At 40.4% G+C, this 23951-nt stretch overlaps 1 protein-coding gene across 4 annotated transcripts; it reads left to right on the top strand.

The window, feature by feature from the left end:
* Positions 1-938: 938 nt before the first annotated feature.
* CLPX (caseinolytic mitochondrial matrix peptidase chaperone subunit X) lies at positions 939-23271 on the top strand. Of its 4 annotated transcripts, XM_039358844.1 has the most exons (15): positions 939-1195; positions 3151-3177; positions 5546-5706; positions 7460-7577; positions 10315-10469; positions 11478-11637; positions 13318-13359; positions 15344-15520; positions 16499-16663; positions 16915-17003; positions 17631-17795; positions 18786-19085; positions 19860-19952; positions 20941-21047; positions 21768-23271. In XM_039358844.1, exons 1-15 carry the CDS (start codon positions 1123-1125, stop codon positions 21856-21858), a joined length of 1923 nt encoding a protein of 640 aa, XP_039214778.1. In that variant the 5' UTR covers positions 939-1122; the 3' UTR covers positions 21859-23271. The 4 variants fall into 4 exon arrangements, with proteins under 4 accessions (XP_039214778.1, XP_039214779.1, XP_039214781.1 ...); XM_039358845.1 differs by lacking the exon at positions 3151-3177; XM_039358846.1 differs by lacking the exon at positions 13318-13359 and having other exon boundaries at positions 940-1195.
* Positions 23272-23951: the final 680 nt, after the last annotated feature.

Raw genomic sequence — 23951 nt, 5'->3', positions numbered from 1 at the left:
AGTTGCTAAAAGAAAGATTCGAGTGTCTGACTGAAATTCTAAAGAGCTTCTAACTGTCAGCACAATCAACAAGAGATCAATAGACCAAGGTTTAGTATATTGGCAATTCCGACTGGAAGCCTCAAACAAACATCAAATAGCTATTATTACAATAATGCAAGAACATACATTCTCTTTACAATTATGAAGGGATTGATATCAAATGTGAACAATATTAATTACAACATGCATTGAAGATCCCATGTTGGAGAAGGAGAATTGTTGCAGAATATAGCCTGGATTACACAATTTAACAAAGCTAAAATAGTTTGGTCACTTGGTGGTTTAACGCTTTGTGGGGAAGAAGCCACAAACTTTGCATATTGTTTGAACCAGACCATCCCCTACTTTTTGAAATACAACCATTGGCCATTCCCAAATCCTGCATCTGGCCTTTAATCATCATTTGGGATCGGAAGCTCAGCTGGCTTGAACCTGGTGACTAAATGGATAAAGTCCCAAAGATGCTTTTTCAGGAAGCCAAATGGACTTTCTTGTTTCTCTTTGAAGACATCTCGCTCCCCATCCAAGAGGCTTCTTCAGCTCTGAATGGATGGTGGGGAATGGAAGGGCCACTAGGGCAGGGCTCTTCAAACTTGGCCCTTTGATGACGTAGACTTCCAGAATTCTTCAGCCAGGTAGGCAGGCTGGCATGCTGGCTGAGGAATTCTGGGAGTTGAAGTCCACATGTCATAAAGGCCAAGTTCGAAGAACCCTGCACTAGCAAATCGCAGCCACCCGCTTCCTATTTCCACTCTGTCTTCCCGTCTTCTCCTCTCGCGAGATTTCCTTTCCCCCCCCCGCGCGCGCGCGAGCCGAAAGGCCGCTCCCAGCAGGCGGCGCGCGCTCCCCTCCGCTCGGTCGCTCGGAAAGGCGCGCGCGGTGCCTGCCGGGAGGCGTAGTTCGCCGCCTTCTTCCGGCGGGTCTGAGGGGCGAAGGCCCGTGACGCCACACAAGCCGTCGAGCGCTGGCGAGGCTGCATCGTCGGCGGGTAGGCCGAGCGGCGGAGCTGTCTCTTGCTCGCTCACTCGCTCTCTCTCTCTCTTCCGGCCGGAGGGAAGCGGAGCGGAGCGGAGCGCGGACATGGCCGGTTGCAGCACCTGCGCCGCCGCCGCCGCGCGACTCGTCAGCTCCTCGCTGCCGTCGGCCTGCCGAGGTAACCTCCCGGCGGACCCTCCCCCTCAGCCGCCGTGCCCCCTCCCTCCCTTCCTTCCTCAGCAGGCCCGGCCGAGGCCGCCCCCCGCCTCGTTTACTCTCTCTGAGGCGGGGGACTACAACACCCATCAGCCACAGCCGCGCCCCTGGAGGGCCCGGGGTGGGAAGGAGGCCCTAAGCTGGGCCCTTTTCTTGCGGGGGGGGGAGTGGCAGGAGGGGGCTCAAACCCCGCAGCCGTCAGATTAGAAGAAGCACCTGGGGGGGGAGGAGGGGGGATAGGTGTGCCTTGCACGCCCACCCACCTTTGCGCGTGCAAATCCCCCTCGCTTCGGAGCGAAGGTCTGGGCCGTCTGCTTCTCTGCCTGGCGAGCATTTGTTTGCTTTCTGGCGGTGGTTTGGCCTTCTTTGCCAGACGTGGGAGGCCAGCCAGGGAAAGGAAAGGAAATGAAAACAAACAGCTTGAAAAGTGGGGTCTGCCTGAGAAAGGTGGGGGTGCCTGCCCTGGGTTGATGAGGCCTCCAGCCGGAGCATCTCGCCCAGACAGGAAGTCCTCCGCTTACGGAACCCAAAACTGATGTCGCTAAGTGAGAAATGCGTTAAGCTGAGCTTGGCCCCGTTGTATGACTTTTCTTGCCACCGTTGTTAAGTGGGTCACTGCGGTTCTTAAACTGGTAGCGCCATTGTTAAGTGAATCCGGTTTCCCCCATTGACTTTGCTGGTCAGAAGGTCGCAAAAGGGAATCGTGTGACCCCAGAACGCCGCAACTATCATAAATGTGAGTCAGTTGTCAAGCAGCTGAATGTAAAGCAGCCTGGGGAGGCTGCAACAGGCATAAATGTGAAAAATGGTTACAAGTTACTTTTGCCAGTACTGTCGTAACTACGAACAGTCACTAAGCGAACTGTTGTAAATTGAGGAGTGCCTGTATACTTGTACCAGGATAATATTGCATTGTCTTAGCCTTTCCCCCCCAGTATCCAGGCAAGTGGAGTTCCATTATGATATATATATAGGTCATTCTCAGTTTGCAACTATTTATTTAGTGACAGTTGGAAGTGACAACAGCACTGCAAACCTTGATTTATGACTGGTCCTTCCACTTAACAACCACTAAAGCATCCCCATAGTAATGCAATCAAAATTGGGGCACTTGCAACTGGGCGTGTATTTTATGATGGATCGTGTGATTGTTGTTTGCAAGTTTCACAGCCAGCCAGGAAACTCAATGGGGGAAAGCTGGATTCGTTTAACAAACACATGATTCACTTTGTTGCAGTGATTCACTTAACAGCCTTGGCAAAAAAAGGCTGAAAAATTAGGCATAACTCACTTAACAACTTCCTTACTTAGCAATGATGTGGAGAGACCTAGTTTGTACAATTGCCAAGGGTCTGACATGACTGAAGGAATAACATCACTTAGCCACAGGAATCCTGGTCCCAGTTGTCATAAGTCAAGGACTGTCTATATTTAGGTTTGAGTTTTCTTGAGCCCCTCTTAAACCCAGTGAGAACTTGCAATTCCATAGACATGCCTAGATTTGCACAGTCTGGTTTCTGAGAAGCCCTTTTTTTCGTGACTTTCTTTTTGTTTACAATATTCTGTTTTGTTAGATTGTTGCTGAGTTTTGTTAAGATCTTGTTTGCTTATGTGCAGCTGTTGTCCTTTTTGTTATCATAAAACTGATAATTGGACCCTGGAAGGCTGTTAAATCTATGATAAGATTCTTTAGTGTTTTTTACACATAAAGCTATATAAATTATCTGATTGGCAATTTCAGATATTTCAAATTTGGATTAATGAGCAAACAATATTAAAAGGAAGGTCACTCATCAGCCAAGCAAAGTTTTACTTGCTTCAGATCCTCGTAGAGTTTTTTTTTTAAAGAACTGATACCATAAATATCATTCTGCTTGTTTATTTGTATATTTTCTCTTCTCAACTTTATTCTGACAGGACAGATCTATGCATATCTTCCCAGAAGTAAGTCCCATTGATGTTTCCATTAGACTTAATCTTGGATAAGTATATACCAATTTACCCTTAACAATGTTTATGTCTTAAATAGTCTTGCCAGAATATCATGTGTGGAGAAGAGAACTTTGTAATGTTGCTTCAGATTGATCAGGGTTCATGCTCACTGCAAAATAAGGCCCAATCAGTATCCTGAGATCATGAACTGTTGTGTAAGCTCTTTGCTCCGTTGTGCTGATGAAAGATTTTTCTAGGATTTAGTGTTGAGGCATTGTTTGACAAGCATTGCTTGAACAGTGCTGTGATCTGGGTGAGATGAACATATTTTGTTTGGCCTGTGATATCTCTCTTTTTTTTAAAAAAAAATGAATAAATATTCTGCTTCTGTATGGTTGAGTTACCATATCTGTAAAGTGTTCTGTGTATTTCTACTTTCATGTTCTTTGCACCGTCAACCAACATATTGACTGGTTCACATATTTTACACGGCCATTGTTTTTTTTCTGTCTGAAAAAGCCACAGTGGCTTACTGTATGTGTGCAAAAAAATAACATGAGTACAGTATTTGTTTTTAAGTGCTTTTGATTAGTTCCTACCAAAACACACCAGCACAATGAACATTCTAACATCCATCATTGGTAATTGCTCTGTTACAGAGAAGCAACTTATTGTCTTGAATTATTGTCCTGAGTATTTAACACCAAAGCTGAAAATAAATATTGTTTTCTATCACTATATCTCAATCTTTTATTTTGCCTTCAAGCATTGTTCTCAGGTTCCCTCTCTGTCTTTTTCTACCACATTCCACTGGGCCTTGAATTAACCTTTCTTAGTTTGAGCATATCATTATCTGATCTTTTAATTATATACCAGTATTAGGCAAATCATAATTATACACTTGAAATATTCAAATATACTTCAGGTATTAGTATAAGAACAGTACAAATGTAAATAAGTAGTTGCAAATTTAGCAGTGATGCTTTCTGCTAAAATGGAAAGGTGAAAGTTTTTTAAAAATAGAAGTTGAAATGTCTTCTTCAGTAATCTCTTTTTGAGAATTGCAGATATTGGACCAGTTCAGTTATACTACTTTGCCTTTATATTCAAAGCATAATTGGATATGTACCAGTACAGTACTCTAAAATTCAGAACTGGTTGTTAAGTATAGAAAACAGGCGCAATCTGTTCTTATACAGATGTCTCTGCAAAGCTTAATTTGTAAGAGCCAAAGCAGCAAATTAAATCTGAACTTGCAAAAGAAGAATGTTGCATAATGACATTCTGTAGTTTGGCAGTAGCCATAATCTGAATTAATAGGTACTTTCACATAGACAGACAGGCTTCTGAAATTAATTTATGCAAAGGAGAACAAGTTCATCAGAGTCAAAAGACATAAACAGAGCAGCATTCATGAAGAAAACAGAAATTTAACTTATTATTCTGCAAAGACAGCCATTGTGTGATTGATGAGTTACGCTGTAACTCAAATAATTTGAATGCTAATGTTATACAGTTCCAGTTAACAAGCAGTAATTTGTGGTAAATAAATTTTGGAATGCTGTCTAAATTCTGCTAGGCAAAAGATTTTCAACATCCTTGATGTTTCACTGTTGTCCTTTTAGAAAGGTCAAGGGTATACTCCCTGGCAATTTCTTTTCTTTTTTTTAAAGTATTTATGTTGTTATTCTTGTTTGCTTTGGGACTGTTGGTCATCTTAAAATTTTCCAAAATAAAAGAAGAAGAAAATATCTTTTACAGGGAAATAATCCTTGGGGCTTAATCTATAACAGATGCTATTCCTCATGTCTATGGAGATTTTCAGCCCTCCTGATCACAGTTGTCCCAAAGGTGTTTTTTCAAAAGGCAACTGGACTTTGTTTTTCCAAAAACAAAAAACAAAGTCCAGTTGCCTTTTGAAAAAGCACCTTCAGGATGCCATTCCTCAGCAGAAATTACCTTGTGAAAGTATCCCCCATTATGTGTTGTATAAACCAGTCTGCATTTGGAGCATATTGCACCCTAGTCCTAAAAAGAGTATTCGTCTAGAGAGGAAACTATTTGCCGTAGAAGAGAAGGACTTGCTTATGGAATTCGATTGTACATCTTAATGCAAGGTTTTCCAACCTTGGCAAATTTAAAAAGGTTGGATTTCAGCTCTTTTACTCATGATCCAAGAGGGGTTGGCTGGGGACTTCTGGGAGTTGAAATCCATGTGTCTAAATTTGCCAAGGTTGAGAAAGTCTCTTAAGGGAATGAGATTCCATGATCTCTTGGGTTCAAGGTTCAACAAGTAGACTCATCAAAGTGGGGGATAAGTTACTGAAAAGGTACACAGAATAATCAAAAATCTTTTGTTTCTTTTTTTTCCCTTTTTCAGGAATTTCATGTGGCCGTTCCTGCTTCCCTGCTTTAGGAATAATTGGGACTTGTGAAACTCCGTCTCTAAGAACTATTCCTTTTAGAACGTTTGCTGAAACACCAGCATACTTCGCTTCTAAAGATGGTGCCAGTAAAGATGGTTCGGGAGATAGCAGTAAGGTACACACCTTTTGTGCTTCAAAAACCATACCTCTATCCCACATACCACAGTGGGTAGTCTTCAACCTATGACCGCAACTGAGTCTGGAATTATTGTCGTATGTCATGCCAGTTGTGAAGTGGGTCATCACATGACTGAGCCAGGTTTACAGCTGTCAGAACTTTGAATCATCAGGAACATAAGTATCTTTCTGGGGGGGTGGGGCCCGTTGTAATTTTGAATGGTTGCTAAATGACCAGTCTTAAGTTGAGGATTACCTTTAAAGGTAAAAAAATGTACAAGTTTTGAGTGACATCTTGAATCATGTCATCAACCATCCAAATTAGTACAGACAGTTAGAGACAGGGACCAGGTCAGAGGTCACAGACTAAGTCACTGATAAAAAAAACAAAAACAAAACCCTGTGACTTGGAATGCAGTTGTCTGAATTTAAGCAACGTGTTCATGCTGTCAGAGGACTTTTGATCTTATAAAGCTAAGTAAATGAAAAACTAAACACAGACAAATTACTTTAAACCCAAGCTTGCTGTCTGGAATTTGTAGAAGTACAGATCATGATTTGGAGCATAAATTATGCTGAAGTATTGGATGTAATGGTTAAGCTGAGCGATACATGTTCGTGTTTAGAAATCGGTGCCTTTTAAAATTCAGCGTAGGTAGTTTTCGGATTAAATGCTTGATATATTCTGCATGGAGATTATCTTTGGCTTGCAAATATGGCTGGCCTGCAGAAGAAGCAACAACATCCAGCATCTGCTGCAGCTGGCACCCTTCACTTGAGCTTTCTGCCAACGATGAGAGTTTCCTGGCCCCGCTTCCCTTTGCTGTGTACTGAAAAGAAAATGGAGAAGTGTTCTCCGCTTGTTCCGTGCCCTCTTTTTGACAGCCTGAGGACTGACTTGAGGAAGTAAATGAGTAGCTTTAACAGTGGGAAAAGGAAACTGAAGGTTTATAAGGAAAGGTTTATTGCTAAAAATATATATATCCTGCAATTTGAAGTTGCTTATGTTTACAGAACATGAATTGTTGAATTTTTTGGCAGGCTTAGCAACTTTTTTTTTTCTTGATCCATTTGAATCCGAAACATCTTCAAGTGAATGAGACAATTAAACGTTCACTAAGGATGCCAATTTCAGTCACATGCAGAGGTATCTTCACTGAAGAACATTTGGTTGTGGTGTTTGGATTTTAAACAACGCAACAACACAGTTTGGGAGAGAAATGGAGGGCAAGGTTACAAGTGGAGACCCCAGTTCTGTGTGGAGGGGAGGGTGGCTGCTGATCTCAAAGGAGCAAAAGATGTACGGGTAGTCCACGACTGATCACTCATTTAGTGACCGAAGTTGCAGCAGCACTGAAAAGGACTTATGACCATTTTTCACACTTAGCATCCCCATGGCCATAGGATCAAAATTTGGATGCTTGGCAACTGGTTCATATTTATGATGCTTATGTGTCCCGGGTTCATGTGATCCCCCCTTTGGCGACCTTCTGACGAGCAAAGTCAAGGGGGGGGGACTCAGATTCTCTTTACATCCGTGTTATTGAACAACTGCACTGATTCACTTAACAACTGTGGCAAGTAAGGTCGTAAAATAGGGCAAAGCTCACTTAACTGTCTCAGCACCAGATATTTTGGGCTCAGTTGAGGTCATCAGTCGAAGGCTACCTGGTAGCTAATTATAAAGCTATTATCTGACTGTCAAGATCCTGTTTCTTTCTTTCTTTCTTTTTTTTTTTCCTTTTAATTAGAAAACTGCTGGGGAAGGTAGTGGTAAAAAGTCAAGTTCCGGAAGCTCTGGCAAAGGTGGAAGCCAGCTGCGATGCCCAAAGTGCGGTGATTTATGCACACACGTGGAGACTTTTGTCTGTAAGTTCTGGAAGACACATATTCTGACTCTCTCCGTTTCTGTAAAAAATCGCATTATTTCTTCAAGTTGCTCCACTTAATTCGTCCCGAAGGCCAGTCATTTTGCAAATGAGTTTAGACATTGATTCTTGAATGCTGTGGAAATAAGTACCACACCTCAACATCCAGAGTTTGGAATAACAAGTACTGACAACACAGCTTCAGATTACCGTTGGCACAGACCATGTCCTTGTGCTGTTTTGGCCCTTCTCTTTTATTTGCTGATTCAGCCAGGTTCTAATCAAAGAGTTTAATGGTGGGTAAATACTAAAGCTTGTTTCTCAGCTCTATAATCACCAGCCATCTGATCTTCTTGGAGTTGTCAATGCAACCTGCATCAGAAGCCCTGATGTTGGGTAATCTTTACAATATGCTTAAATCTTGATCTTTGAAATCATCTTTCTCGTTAACGTCAGAGGGATCTATATGCAGTATATCAGCTTTGTGTGGAGTTGTGTTTATTAGCCCTAATTACTGATGTCTTTGCATTAATTGATAAATGGCAGTTTCCCTCCACCCAAGGGGTGGGGCATGTATTGCATGTCCCAAAATTGTGCTTTATCACCGTAAATGCTTACTCAATAATCAATCTTTCAACATGGCCAGAAAACAATCTTTACGCGATTTTCCAGTATTTCAAGTGGCTTCATAAATCTCAGTTATCTTTTCCAGCATCTCAAGTGACATCATAAATTTAGGTTTATGTCGTCCTGATAGTTAAGATTGCTGGAAATAGATAAGTTCAAGTTTTAGAAACTGTCTGCAAGAATGATTTTTTTTAATAGGGAACTTAATACTATATTTCCGTGAAATACGTTTTAATGTTTTTATATAGTTATATTCCTCACAGGAATTCAGGATGACAAAGTTTATCTCACGGCCACTTTCTAAAACATGCCTTTCAGTGATTAGTGTCTGAATAAGGCAGCACTTTTGTTAAGTCCTCTAAGAGATTAATATGGCATATTATAAATGTTAAGACATACCAGGTTTTCTTCAAAGCGTGTCATAAATATTAATATTCATACAAGCAGCAAAAAAGAAAGAAACTGCTAAATCATAGTTACCTAAATGGCTTGGGTAGAAAGCTATCATAGCCTCTTGTCAGGAAGCAAATAATAAAGAACATTTTTATGACGGGTTTTGTACCTGAATGAGATCTACTGATGCATATCAGCAGTAACCTAAACTCTATATTAGTTGGTCACTACCACTGAAAGGCATGATTTTGGGATTAATGAGCATTGTGGTGTAATACACAGTTTGCAGCAGAGAACTCTGGCCAGTTTTTTGCCAGTCTTTTTTGGAATAAGATTCGATAAATTCATTTGGACATTCAGTGCGTTTGATTGGAAGATAAATCCCATACACATGGTTAAATGAATAAATAAAATTAAATTCACTTAGAAAGTAAAATAGATTTGGTGTTCTCTATTATGATTTGACTTCACAGAGTTGTCTAAATTACCTCAGAACAGTTTACTTATATCCCTCTCATTTACAGGAAGAATCTGGTATGCAAAATTAATTATTTAACCGTACAATGTACTATATCAGTAATCAGTAATCATGTAAGATACTTTATAAACAAGAAACATAAAGGCAAGTGAAGAATTTCAAAAGGAACACCAAGATTCCATTGATGTTTAAAATAAACTGAAATAGTCTTCCAAATGTGTTAAATGTAGGTTTGGCCAGTTTCCAGTAGGAAACTTTTTTTTTCTTTTTTAAATTCAGTCTCCAGATGAGCTGGTAAGAAAAATCCTTGAAACCCTAGGTGGGCTTATATGGGAATAAATTGACCAAGACCCCAAATATTTAAAGCTTTAAAAGTTAGGTTCAGGTCTTGAACTTAAAAGCCTTTAGGAAGCTAGTGGAAATTCTAGGCGGTCAAGAGTTAAATGTTCTGATTTATAAGCACCAGGAAAAAAAAGTCTGGTTGCCTCATTTGGTCCAACTGAAAGTTTTTGTTTAAAGTATTTGGAAATCATACTTCAAGATAACTTTAAACAATGGGAAATGGAATTATTTACTTGCTGTCTCAGCCACCACTCGGAACAATGGCCGTTGATCCTGAAAATTCCTGTACACTAGTTTTTAAGTCTGGGTGACATATGATGTCATCCCTTTGTCTAAGAATGTGCATGGCACAGTAGGAATAAATAACACCGCAGTCAAAAAGTATGTAGTTTTTCAAGTAGATGAAAAGACCATTTTTCTGGGTGGGTTATTTTCAAAACTCTTTTGAAAGTACCAAGATATCAAACCGTAGTTTTCATGTGACTAATCTCTTATGTGCAGAAAGTCAGGCAGTGCTACATGGCCTGGGGCTTTTCAGGAGAAACTGGAATTGGGACTTGCATGGCTGGAACTTAGTCTTTGTGCATGATTAGAAGTTTGTGAAATTGGCTACAGGAAGTTTTTTTTTAAAAAAAAAAAGTTTGAAAAAGGGGAAGGGGCCTCCTACTACCAAAAACCAGTGCTTTGGACATCAAAACTGTCAAATGAGTTTTGAGGGGCCACCTGTAGACTAAAGCCTATCCCTCCCCCCCCCCCGACACACACACACTTCCTACCCTTATTGTAAAGGGACTTGTTGACTCATTTTGTATGTGCTGTATTTCAAACTGACCGTTTAATTTGTCTGATTGGAAAAACAGCTCTTGCCAAGCAGGTTCTGATTCTATTGCTTTTGCAGCTTCCACCCGCTTTGTGAAATGTGAAAAATGCCACCACTTCTTCGTTGTGTTGTCAGAAGCCGACTCCAAGAAAAGCATCCTTAAAGAACCAGAGACAGCAGCAGAAGCTGTAAAATTGGCCTTCCAACAGAAGCCACCCCCTCCGCCCAAGAAGGTACAGCCGATTGACCTTAGCTGAGGGGACATCATATTGTATGCTTTTTAAAAATTTAAATGGAAGAGCTAAATTACCCTAGCCTCATTAGTTGGGCCCTTAATCTACCATCTCTTGTGAAATCACAAGAGATTAGGGGACTGGAGGCTAAAACACGAAGAATGATTGCAGGAATTGGTTATGTCTAGTTTAATGAAGAGAAGGACTAGGGGAGTTACATGAGAGCAGTCTTCCAGTATCTAATATAAAGCAGCTGAAGGCAGGACAAGATGCAACAACAGATGGAAACTAATCAAGGAGAGAAGCAACCTAGAACTAAGGAGAAACTTCCTGACAGTGAGGACAATTAACCAGTGGAACAGCTTGCCACCAGATGTTCTGGGTGCTCCATCACTGGAGGCTTTTAAGAAGAGACTGAACAGCCATTTGTCTGGAATGGTATAGGCAGGGTCTCCTGCTCGAGCAGGGGGTTGGACTAGAAGACCTCCAGGGTCCCTTCAAACTCTTGTTATTCTGTCCTATTCTGTTATGGATTATGTGATGCTTCACGTCCATCCCAAAGTTTGTCCCAATTCCAAGACCTTTTAAAGTACTGGTACCATCTCACTGCTTCTCAGTTGTTCCAAGAGTTACCCTTAAAGAAGAAGAAAAGCCTCTTACTTTCCAAAAATGCCTTCTGGCTTTCATCGTTTTGTAGGCCTTCCCTGAAATATTTGAAGCTCTATAGGTTTGACAAGCTTTAGAAAAGGAGCCTTAGACGCAGTTTCCATCTGAGAGCCTTCCCATCATTTTTTTTTTTTAACTCTGTATTGTCAACTCCTCCAAGCAAACCACCACATGCTGGAGATAAGGAATCTTAAAAGCTCACAGTATAAAAACAGTGGTGGGGAAAGGAGACTGTTGAATCTTAACAGAAGCTGAATGGTAAATACAGCTGGATTTTTTTTATTGTGTATCTCTACCAATGAAGCATTCTGATGTTGAGGATCTGTCGGCTTTTTCTGCTAGATTTACAACTACCTCGACAAATACGTTGTTGGTCAGTGTTTCGCAAAGAAGGTGCTTTCAGTTGCTGTGTACAATCACTACAAGAGAATCTACAACAACATCCCGGCCAATCTGAGGCAACAAGCTGAAGTTGAAAAACAAGCCTCTCTAACTCCAAGAGGTTGGTAGAGCATTTTATGTTGCCTTGAGGGACAGTTTGGCACAATCTTTCCTCCTGTTGTCCTCGTGCAAATGGCCATTGGTATTAATAGCTTACTTACACAGGAAGCAGATAGCCGGTACTCCTTTTCTTTTTTTAATTTCGCAAGTTAGCACTTAAGGCTCGTTTGTTAAAACTGTTGTCCCCCGGATGAGTCTGAAGGCTTCCTTAATAACTTTTTAAAAAAGCAGAAAATAAAACAAAGCAGACAAACATAGAAAACATATATCTAAAAGAGGCAACAGAAAAAATGATTTTTTAAAAAAAAAATCAAATTGAAATACAGATTTTTTGAGGTTAAAAAATAAATCTTTATATGGAGGAATGGAACGAGAGCAGTTCTATGTTTTTATTGCCTTCCTCTTGCAATTTTTCTTTCCCATTACTTTAAAATATTTTAAAAGCTGTTTTAAATATCAGTACTAGTTTCATGTTCTCTGTACTTTCAATACATAGGAACTAACAGCTGGAATTCCTTCAGGTGTTTGTGAATAAACTCACATAAGGAATTTATGGATAATGAACGTGGAATAGGATACTATTTGATCTTTGATTCTGCTATAAGCAGTAATAAAAAGTGTGTGTATGGCCAAAGCCAACACAGCTATTTTTGGTGTGGCACATACACTATTATAAGCAAACTAAAGAGCAGATTAATACAAATCATCTTTCCAGCCACAAGGAGGGATAAAAAAACAACAACAATAGTATTATCATTTTAAAAATGCATAGAATTGTTGCAGCCACCGTGGGAGTGGGTGGTTTTATTTATTCAAGGGTGTAGTTTAATCAAAGCATTTGATTTCCTCTAATGATTTGTTACAATATAGAAGTAGTACTACTAAGTTCTTTAGACTTCAGTATGAAGGCTTCTTTGGGATGGCACTATCTAATGCCACTATAACAGTAATATTTTCCCATTTTTATCCCACCCGGCAGAGTGCAGTCTTGGGAGGAAATCCTATTCAATTCAGCAGAACTTACTTTCCGGGTAGATGTTTATTGAAGGTAGTTCTCAACTTGTGACCACAACTGAACCCAAAATTTCCTATTGCTAAGCAAGACAGTTGTTAAGCGAGTTTTGCCTCATTTTACAACCTTTCTTGCCATGGTGGTTAAGTGAATCTGGCTTCCCTGCTGACTTTGCTTGTCTGAAGGTCACAAAAGGCCACGGGACACTTCAACCATCATGAATAGGAACCATTGGCCAAGCATCCGAATTTTGATCACCTGGCCCTGGAGGTGCCACAACCGTCGTAAGCGTGCAAAACAGTCATAAGTCACTTTTTTTCAGTGACATTGTAACTTTGAATGGTCACCCAATGAAGGTTATAAATTGAGGACTACCTACACAGTAAAGTGCTATAGAATTTGCTTTTTTTTACTCCAATTGCCTCGGCCAAACTGTAGACGCTTGTATTAGCAAGCCTTCTGTGTCGTTATCAGCTGCATTATAAAATTATAAACATTTCACCAGTGAGTGTTTATGTGTGTGGGTGCGTGCATGTTCTCCTTGCTGTCAGTGAAGTCCATTGCTCCATAAACCTGTGTTCGGAAGAGGGCAAGAGGTGAAGAAAATGTAGTGCTTTTTAATATATATCTCTGTCTCCATCATATTACTATTTTCATCCTGTCTCTTAGAATTAGAGATACGAAGACGGGAGGATGAGTACAGATTTACAAGTAAGTGGTCTCTCCTCATGGCCTCCTCTGCAGTATCTCTTCCTCCCTCCCCTCCCCCTTATCTTAATCACGAGTAGCATTTGAACTGTATCTGTTAAGAAAGATTTAGAACAGACATGTCAAACTCGCGGTGTCGGGCGATGTAGCGGAGCTTTTTCTCCATTACCGGCAAGGGGGTCGCTGTGGTTTCCTGGTGACGTGTCTGGCTCGCAGGCCGGCAGTTTGACACCCCCCCCCCCCCGATTTAGAACATCATCATGTGTTCATTTTGCAACCAGACACCTGAGCCTCATTTTCATGGTGAAGGTGAATTTGTGTCTCAGCCTTGCCACTTTTAACCCACAGGTGATGAAAGGGCATTGAGGTGAGGAATGCTTCCTCCGGATTCATACACAGGTAGTCCTCGACTTACGATTGAGCCCCACATTTCTGTTGCTAAGCGGGACAGTTGTTGTTAAATGAATTTTGCACCATTTTACGACCTTTCTTGCCGCAGTTGTTAAGGGAATCGTTACGCTTGTTAAGTTGGTAACAACAGTTGTGAAGTGAGTCGGGCTTCCCCATTGAGTTTGCTCGTCAGAAGGTCGCAAAAGGAGATCACGTGACCCCGGGACACTGCATAACCGTCGTAAATAGGAGTCAGTTGACTGAATTTGGATCACGTGACCCCCGTGGGGGCTGCTGCAACGGTGGTGTAAAAAACGGTCATAAGTCACTTTTTTCAGGGCTGTTGTAACTTTGAATGGTTACTAAGTGAAATGTTGTAAGTCGAGGACTAACTGTATAGAAAGAGACCAGATTATGTATTTACCAGATTGCTTAGTTTCTGTGTACAAAGACACACTTATTGGCTAGAATAGCATTTAATGGGGAACTTTTGTCTGCAGACTGCTGTGGTGCTATTCAGACTTACGTTACCCCCTTCAGGGATGATTAGAGAGCTCTGTGTCTTTTAAATGCTTCTCAGTGTAATCCGCACCTGGCCTCTTCACCCTGCTGTAGTAAACGTTTATTTGGAATAAATAAATACATAGTAAATAACAAGGGGAGATAAAACGAATAGTTCCTCAGGTTTCTACTGATACTAATGATAGCTGAAATCCGTAAGCATTCTATTTTTTTAGTGTTTGAAATCTATTATACTGTTGTTGCTGTTTTCTCATTTTACATTAATGATGCCCAATCAGGAGCGAGAGGACAGTCCAGGGAGCTGTGATGGATGAATGGAAGGGCACAAAGTTCTAAATTAATCTCTTTAAAAAAGAGATGCAATATTACATTTAGATGGTTGCCATGAATAGGTCCTGAAGCATGGCTATATACATATAGACAACAAAAAAAGTCTCTAGAAAAAAAGACTTTGTTCCTTAATTAGCCTAAATAAAAAAGGGGGAATATTGTTGTTGTTATGGTTACTAAACTATTTTGAGATCGTTGGTCTAATTATTTGACTTTTTAAAATGTTCCCCCTAACTTTATTGTGAAAGATTTATACGACTTGAAGAGAAATCGGAGATGTGTTTTCATTACTTGCAGAGTAAATATTTCAGTATACTTCGCCATGCATAATGCAGAGCAGTCATTTTTGTGGAAATTTGAATTATTTATTCCGTTTAAATAGAATATCCTTGTGTTGCTCAATCCGTTTCTCCCTTGTCCCGAACCAAGCGTTTGTTTGTTTGTCTGTCTGTGAGTTAGCGTGTTTTTGCAAGTGCAGCTGTTGTGATTTATAAACCACGGTTAATGATGTGGTGTTGTATGTGAGTTGCACTGTTGCCTCTAATTCGAACAGTCCAAGTTAAAGCAATCCATAATTTTGGGAGGTGTGTCCACCAAGCTCTTGTGCTGCAAGACCGTCTTCTAACGTTCTTCTCTCTGATAACTTTCAGGCAAGTGGAAGAATGCGTGGCATTGCGAATGTGCACACTGTGTGGACTATCAAGTCACTTCATTTCTCAGTTTATGGAATGCTTGTGTATTTCAGAACTTCTCCAGATTGCTGGCATTAGTCCGCACGGCAATGCTTTAGGGGCATCCATGCAGCAGCAGGTGAATCAACAGATGCCTCCGGAAAAACGTGGAGGTGAAGTATTAGATTCTACCCACGATGACATCAAGCTCGAAAAAAGCAATATTTTGCTGCTTGGACCAACCGGCTCAGGTGCGCAAGTCCTGTAAATAAAATTCAGAAAGTATTATACACAATACAGCAGGTGAAAAATATGATAAGTTATATAGAGGCACTAGAAATATATAGGTGTTAGATAAACGGTTGCATTATTTATGCATAATTTTATAGAGAATTGTAAATATTGATTGTTAAATTTTTCCTTTATATATTTTTTTTCATCTTCATTTAAAGTTGTGGGGTTTTTTTTCTTCTGTTGCACAATGTATATGTTTTTCATTTGTTCTGTCTTCTTGGTCACTCTTTTTAAAGCAATAAAAGAACGAATTAAAATAGAAAGTCTAAGGCACATTTAATTGAAAGCACAGAAAGCCAATACAGTTGAATAAACTGGCAGAAAGGATCTATTCCATATCACGAGTGGGTCAACTGGCCCTAATGCTACTCAGCTGGCCTTATTGATATTTGGCAGCAGGTTCTCTGTTTTGTTTTTTTAAAGTTTATTTTTAAGCCTTGGAAAGTTTCATGCATCCCTGTCTCTCTGCTTCCGGGCAACGTCTGTCCCAAACGCAAGAAAGAATCGGAAAATTTCAGCCCACTATACCTACAATGATATTGTTAGCCCACGCAATCATAACATTTTTTTTAATACTTTGCAGGCCCCCTATGATGACGGGGGTCCACAGACCACAGGTTGAGAACCCGTTTTAATACATTGGTTTTTTTTTTTTCATCTAGAACGGGTAGGCCACCTTGGCTCTTTTATGACTCATGGACTTCAACTCCCAGAATTCCTGAGCCAGCCATGCTGAGGGGAAAGGGAGAGATTTCCAAGCTGAGCCGTGCTGGCTCAGGAATTCTGGGAGTTGAAGTCCACCAGTCATAAAAGAGCCAAGGTGGCCTACCCCTGAGCTAGAACAATCGCACCCCCCAACTGGTAATCATTTTCCATGGCAAAATAAAATGCTTTTGAAACGCCTGCGATTTTATTTTATTTTTAATAATGAATAGGTAAAACTCTGCTAGCCCAGACTTTGGCTAAATGCCTGGATGTCTCTTTTGCAATCTGTGATTGTACCACTTTGACTCAAGCTGGTTACGTCGGAGAAGATATTGAGTCTGTCATTGCAAAGCTGCTGCAGGACGCAAATTACAACGTCGAAAAGGCTCAACAAGGTAAAATCCTTTCCCGTGCCCTTCCTTTTTAGAAGCACAGCTGCAGGTGGCTGCTTAGAACTTTGCTTTTTATTGAACCAGAATTTTTTTAACAGGTTTTTCGTTATCTTTGACCACCCCTTTTGATTTCAAGCCTACGTCCCAGGGTGCATTTTCTACCCAATCACTGCCATCCTAGAACAAAACGGGGTTCCCTGTGTGCCAATTGTACTTGTGTAATTCAGCTCACTTCAACTGCCTCTAATCTGCAGGTATTGTTTTCCTGGATGAAGTGGATAAGATTGGCAGCGTTCCCGGCATTCACCAGTTACGGGATGTGGGAGGAGAAGGGGTTCAGCAGGTAAGTACGGAGAGCTTTGCTTCTCCCAGTGAAGTAATTCCAGTTATTATCAAATTCCGGCCCTGACTTGAGAGAAGAACCAGTTTTCTCTCCCTGGGAGGTGCAAGGCTGAGGCAGAAGTTACTTTCTCAGCTACCTATCAGGTTTTTCCTTCTTAACACTTTCGTGGGAGTGAACCCTAAAAGATGGAAAACTTGCATTGATGATGCTTATGGAAGCTCATCACTCCCATTCTTAACAGATTTATGTACCTTTTGGTAGGCGAAAACCACACCCTTGCCAAAATTGGCAGGGCAAGCTTATGTACCTAAACACACACGCACACTGAAGGTACTACCTAGTTTGGTAATAAAATGTCTGCAAACTAGCTCAGAGAGCACAAAAGGCTTCACAGTTCAGCCGTGAGCTACGTACATTTTCTGCCGTTGGAACTCTCTGATTTGTCTCTCAAGACCTGTTGCAGGTAACAGAAGGACGGTTGTGTAACTTACATTCATTCAGTGCCTGCTTGACAGGTTCCTATAGGCCCCATTTAGTCACTGTCACAAACTACCTGGATTTGTAAGGTGTTCGGTGCATGTTTTTAAGAATGAATGCATTGCTTAGGCCTCTCCTGTTTCTTCCTAGGGGTTGTTAAAATTACTGGAAGGTACCATTGTGAATGTTCCAGAGAAGAATTCCCGCAAGTTACGTGGTGAAACAGTGCAGGTTGATACAACCAACATCCTTTTCGTAGCTTCTGGTGCATTTAATGGTCTGGATCGAATCATCAGCCGGAGGAAAAATGAAAAAGTAAGGAAATTGCACGTTTTAGCTGTGTAAAGAATAGAACTCTGCTAAATATCTTCAGTGGTCACCATTAAAAGGGGAAAAAAATATCATTCAGTTCAGCTTACATGGAAAAAATGTGTCCGAAGACTTTGAAGTTCCTGTTTGGCTAGATGTCTAGGCAAGGTAAAGGAGAGGCAAGTGGCTGATGGCTTAAAACAGACAATTTGAATTTAATAACAGAGTAATTTTACATTGGCAGCACTTAACGTAACCACTTTTGTGGACACTTAACTGTTCTGCATTTAATGGTAACTTTGAATGACTTGTAACTTTGTGAACTGTAAAAGGAGAGCCATGTTAATCTATGATAACGAATAATCAGAAAGGTCTGCCGGTGCCTTTTCTAATTAGCAATTTTTATTCAAAAAAAGTTTTCGTGAACTGAACCTCACTTCACCAGCTGCATGGAGACTAGATTTACTTTCCTTTCTCTCCCCTCCTCCTTGCCTTCAGAAATCCTGGGTGCTCCATCACTACTGTGAATTTTCTGGACAAGCTATATCCAATTTAGACTCATTTGTTGATTTTGTTGAAACATCACTCTAAACTTCTCATGAAAAAAGAGAGATGACAATAATTAAGCTCCAGCTTTACAAACCAAATAGGGGAAAACATTGTATATTACATCTGAATTTCTGCGTATCCAAATTTACTGATTCTATAAAATGTACAAACATCCAGTCTAATTTATAAAGCAATGGGTTTTACGGTTCACTAAAGCATATTGACTTCATGTTCTTTTGGTTGCATTCAAAATCTACTGAAGCGAGAAATCATACAGTAGAGGTTTTTCTCTATGCTATCAGTTTTGGAAAAGACCCAGTTTTGGAAAAATGACGATTCCTACCGTGTGCACTTTGTCTCTGTATAATTTCTTGCCGTGCATTTTCACGCGCAAAACAAAAACATTAGCTTGTTTTGCTATTAAAGGCAGAATGTTTTGCCTTGCAGTATCTCGGCTTTGGCGCCTCGTCAAATCTGGGGAAAGGCAGAAGAGCTGCGGCAGCCGCCGACTTGGCGAACCAGGGCAGTGAGTCCAGTTCTGAGCAAGAGATGGAAGAGAAAGACCGCTTGCTTCGGCACGTGGAAGCCCGAGATCTGATCGAATTCGGCATGATCCCTGAATTTGTGGGACGCTTGCCAGTGGTCGTCCCCCTGCACAGCCTGGATGAAAAAACGCTTGTGCGGATCCTTACGGAGCCCCGGAATGCGGTCATTCCCCAGTACCAGGCGTTATTCAGCATGGACAAGGTTCGACTTCCGTTTTGACTCTTTTTACGACGGCATGTTATCTCCTACGGATCAAACGTGTGTATGCTCGAAGAGTGGATTGATTTTGAGTGATGTTGAAGGGTAATCTCTTTTTAAAGATGCAAAGATAAAAAAAATGTAAACACGATTTAGATTATGGCTATTTTCTGTGGTTTTTGACTTATCCACGGCCGATGGACACCCCCTTTTTCAGGACAGCTTGTCAGTATCTGTTTTCTTTTGAGTTCTTAGGAACTTGTTCTTGTGTCATTACAGGTAGTCCTTGACTTACTACATATTGTTTAGTGGCCTTTTCAAAGTTAAAACAGCCCTGAAAAGAGGGGCTTATGACTGTTTTCCACACTTAGGACCGTAGCAGCAGCATCCTGGTCACGTGGTCAAAATTTGAATGCCTGGCAACTGGCATGTACTTGTGACGGTTGCAGTGTCCTTGAGACGTGGTCCCCTTTTGTGGCTTTCTGAGAAGCCAAGTCAATGGGGAAGCCAGATTCACTTAGCATCCATAGAATACAGTGATTCACTTAACAACAGTGGCAGGAAAGATCATAAAATGGGGCAAAATTCATTTAGCTACTCTTGCTTAGCAACAGACCTCAATTGTCATAACTCGAGGACCACCCGTAGTGACAGTATCTGTTTTGCCTTTAAGTCCATTACACTTCTGTAAACAGAACCATAATTCTCATGGGGGGGGGGAAATCAAGTATTCGAAAATGTAGCATTCTGAAATGTCTATAATATTATGTCTTACAGTGTGAATTAACTGTCACAGAGGATGCTTTAAAGGCAATAGCCAGGTTGGCTCTGGACCGCAAGACTGGAGCTAGAGGACTTCGATCTATAATGGTAAGAGTGGGACTTTTTCCCGATTGCTGCAGCCATTAATCCTCCATATAATAATTTTAAGTGTCTGACTGCAGAATGTCTTGCACTCTCTTCCCTGTTCTGTTTGTCTGTGTATAAAATCTCTGGAAGTAATGGGTTGAGTCAGGGAAGGGACCACATTTTTTTAAAAAAAAAAAAACAGCCTTCTTGATAGGAGACAATTCTGTGGTAATGCGGTTTTTCAGTTTCTTCCCTGTGAACTGAAATATATCTGTAATAGGAAGAGAGTCCATATTTGGCGATTTATCGTCTTAGGTAAAACGATGTAAAAATCTGGCTTAGGAAAAAAATATATTGATACTTGCGTGACTTCAGTAAATGGGAGGTGTGTAAGGCAACTGCTACCTTTTGTGTACTCATCCTCTCCATTTGAGGAGGGGTGCCTGCCGTGAATCAGATAAATTTGTCTTTCAGTTGGTGCCCTCCATCCTCATTTCCACAACTTCTAAGAGCTGTCTCACTTGGCCTTGCAGTAACGGCACTGCTTTTGGGATTGCAAGGCAGGATTAGGAGGGAATGGGTTTCATTCATAATCATGAAACTAGGGAGTAGCGTTTTGGTATGTCTCCTTGGAAGTCCCAAAGGTGCTTTTTCAAGAGGCAACTGGAGTTTCTTGTTTTTCTTAGAAGATGTTTCGCTTCTCATCCAAGAAGCTTCTTCGGCTTCTTGGATGAGAAGCGAAATGTTTTCAAAAAAAAACAAGAAACTCCAGTTGCCTCTTGAAAAAGCACCTTTGGGACAACCATGGCCTGGATGACCGAGAAACTCCGTAGACTCCTCGGCAAGTGCATATCTTGTGCAGAATCACAGTTTTTGCACTTTTGTTCAGATCCAGAAATAGGCCAAACAACTGCCTGTTAGATGGTTGTTAAAACAGAAATTGTGCACAATGATTTTTTTTTTTAAACAACAACAACCTTGAACTGTTCTATTCATCTCCCAACTTTAGGAAAAGTTACTGCTGGAACCAATGTTTGAAGTGCCCAACTCTGACATAGTATGTGTGGAGGTGGACAAAGATGTTGTGGAAGGGAAGAAAGAACCAGGATACATCAGGTAAAGTTGAGTTTCAAAGATTGGGTTGGTTGCTGGCTTATCTTCTCAAGAACCTTTCAGACAATTTTCTAGGTAAGTGATCATTCTGTAATTAGGTCTGTAGTTGCTAATGGCAATTTAGATTAACTGTGGAGATTATCGTTAAATGTTCAGAATTCAGCTGTATCAACGTATAAAGAAAAAATGTAGTTTGGTGTGATAGACTTGAATCCTTGCTTCTTGTCTTGCCTTCTGGTGCTTTGGAAAATAGGTTGACCCCTTCGCCTTTGTGGCAGCCCTTCAAATATTAGAACATTGCTATCATGTCGCCCTTGATCCTTCTGCACAAACGTATCTTTATGTCTCGTAGAAGTCCTTCAACATTTGCTGAGGTTTAGTTCCTGGTCATGATTAATGGGGAAGGGCTCCATTAACATCCAATAGCATCATGAGGGGTATTGGCTCCTTTCTCCTAAACTTCCTCCCCTCTTCAGCAATGGTAGCAATATATTACTAAACAAAAAGGCTTTGAAGATCACAGCAAATTATATGCATATCTAATCTATCGAGCACAAAAAGCACTTTGTGTGAGTTTAAACCCCTCTTTTGTTCCAGGCTACATACTTGCAAGTTTGTATTTCGGTATTAATAAGAGCTCAGCTTGCTTTCTTTATGTTTTCTGATAAGAGCTCTGTTTTAATTATTTCAGACATTTGACTTTACTTCTGGTTTCAATTACAGGACTCCAACTAAAGATTCCTCAGAGGAAGAATACGACTCGGGAGTAGAAGAAGAAAGTTGGGCCCGCCAAGCAGACGCCGCAAATCATTAAACAGTCAGAAATGTTCTTCAGCAAAAGCACTCAGTGTGTCTGTCTTTGTTTGAGAGCATGTGTGGCTCTGCAACCTGTTGCTAACATTGGATTCCTCCTGACTGTAGGACACCCGGTTGAAAACTTTGGCTTCTCTAATGGGGGAAATCAGATCATGAGTTTCTGTAACATCATGCTGGTCTGTTCAGTGGAACACTTGGACTAAAAATGATGTAATGTTGAGGAAGTGAATTGTCTATTAAGTTTTGTTCAATTAAAAAAAAACACAAAAATGTGCTTTTTAAAATGGCTGAAGAGGAATGGTAACACAAAGGCATTCCCCCCCCCTTTGCCCCCATTCCCACATCGAAGCCCTGTCGAGTTCAGGACCTTAACATATACATGAAATATCTTAGACAGCCTGCAGTCTTTCCTAAAACGAAGATTAAGTGACATCAGCAATTCCCCTCTGAGGTTAAAGAACACATTCAAAAATAACTAACTGCTACAAACAAATACTGATGTCTGGTTTGTCACTATCGTAGAAAAAGATTTGAATGGTCATTGGGCAAAGTCAAAAGTTTCTAAGATCTGGTTAATTTTGCTCAGAAATTAAAATGCGTATATAGCTAATATTTTTGCAAGGAAACTGAAAAATTGTGTAGGGAAATTATTTTATATATGAATACACAATTTTGATTATCTTGTTTTGAAGCTCATTCAGCTTGGGTTAATAGTTCTCCTGTTTTAAATGCAGTAGGAGCTGGAGTTTCTTGTTACATTTATTTTGGAGACCACCATTAAAAATGGGATATCGAAGCTTAAAAGGCTGTATTTTTACCCCCAAATTTATTGTCAAGCATCCAGATTGCTCTAGAGTAAACAGACTGTACAATGGCCATATTTTAGAGTATTGCAGTCTTGTTTTCCTAAAACCATAATGCAATGCATTAAATAATTATGTGTAATACCAAAGGTTTTTAATATTTAAATATATATGTCACTTAGGAAAAAAAATATAAGAACAGGTAAAGTAGGTCCCAACCCTTCATGAGGAGAATAAAGGTTTACCGAAACAGTCCAATACAACATTGAAAATGTTATGCCAACTTTTTAATATTGTACATTAATTGAACCTACTGAAACCATCAAGCATCAGTTTTTTTGGTGCCAACTATTTTTCCCAGACTACCTTATACCACGAAGAGACACCAGAACATAACAAAATTGTATATTTTTCATGTGATCAGTAGGCACTGTTTGCACAAAATTCTTATTTAAATTATAAGCTCAAATGCTGATACGGCATCCTGTTACTTTTAAATTTTGTTTTTCAGCTAACTCGATCCTTTAGTATTTGTAAAAGCACAGAAAAAGGACAGCTAATGTTCTTGATTCATTTCTGAAAATTAAAGTCTCTGCCTACAAATCTGATGTCTTTCCTCTGTGTCGAGATGTAAATCTGTTACTGAATTATACCTCTGTTTAAGTACATAATTAAACCGGTTATTTCAAGCACTTAGTTTAAACCAGGGGTCTTCAAACTTGGCCCTTTTATGACTTGTGGCTGAGGAATTCTGGAAGTTGAAGTCCAAAAGTCATAAAAGAGCCAAGTTTGAAGACCCCTGGTTTAAACCGATGGGAATCTCCATCATAACCAGTAATGGCTGATGGTGGATGAGGGATAACTCAAATAACTTTTAAGGTTCCTCAACCTGTTTTGGGGTACCTGTCATCAGTGGTGGGAATGAGTCTGAAAGAATTGATTTTCTGTGCTCTGCAGATTCATTTTGCACAGCTCCTCAGTTTTTAGTATGACAGTGTAAAAGACGAAATACTGTTGGTTCACAGGATTGCCAGCTTCCTAAGTCTATTGCTTTCTGTAGATTTCTGACCACATCTTCCTGGTCCAATGTACAATAACGAAATTATGATAGCGAGGCTATTTGTAAAAGATACTACTGTATTTTTTTAGATATTCTGTAGGCTTCCAATAGGGGAATATGGCTTTACATTTCAGATAACACGGTGCATTAATGGCCATCAGTGCAGAATGCTAATTATCCTACAAATACGGTATTTAGAAGATTGGCCACATCTGAATTTGCAGTTAG

The sequence above is a fragment of the Crotalus tigris genome, unplaced genomic scaffold (assembly GCF_016545835.1).
Source record: "Crotalus tigris isolate CLP2741 ecotype Arizona unplaced genomic scaffold, ASM1654583v1 scf7180000019068.10715455, whole genome shotgun sequence".
NCBI classification, from domain to species: domain Eukaryota; kingdom Metazoa; phylum Chordata; class Lepidosauria; order Squamata; family Viperidae; genus Crotalus; species Crotalus tigris.
This window is presented reverse-complemented; position numbering and strand designations above follow the sequence as displayed.

What these genes read in the sequence shown, in the direction of transcription:
- CLPX (XM_039358844.1), top strand. Translation starts at nt 1,123, where the DNA reads ATGGCCGGTTGCAGCACCTGCGCCGCCGCCGCCGCGCGACTCGTCAGC. An exon ending in GCTGCCGTCGGCCTGCCGAG is followed by an intron (nt 1,196 to 3,150) that starts GTAACCTCCCGG and finishes TTATTCTGACAG; the next exon opens with GACAGATCTATGCATATCTT. An exon ending in GAGGAGAAGGGGTTCAGCAG is followed by an intron (nt 17,004 to 17,630) that starts GTAAGTACGGAG and finishes GTTTCTTCCTAG; the next exon opens with GGGTTGTTAAAATTACTGGA.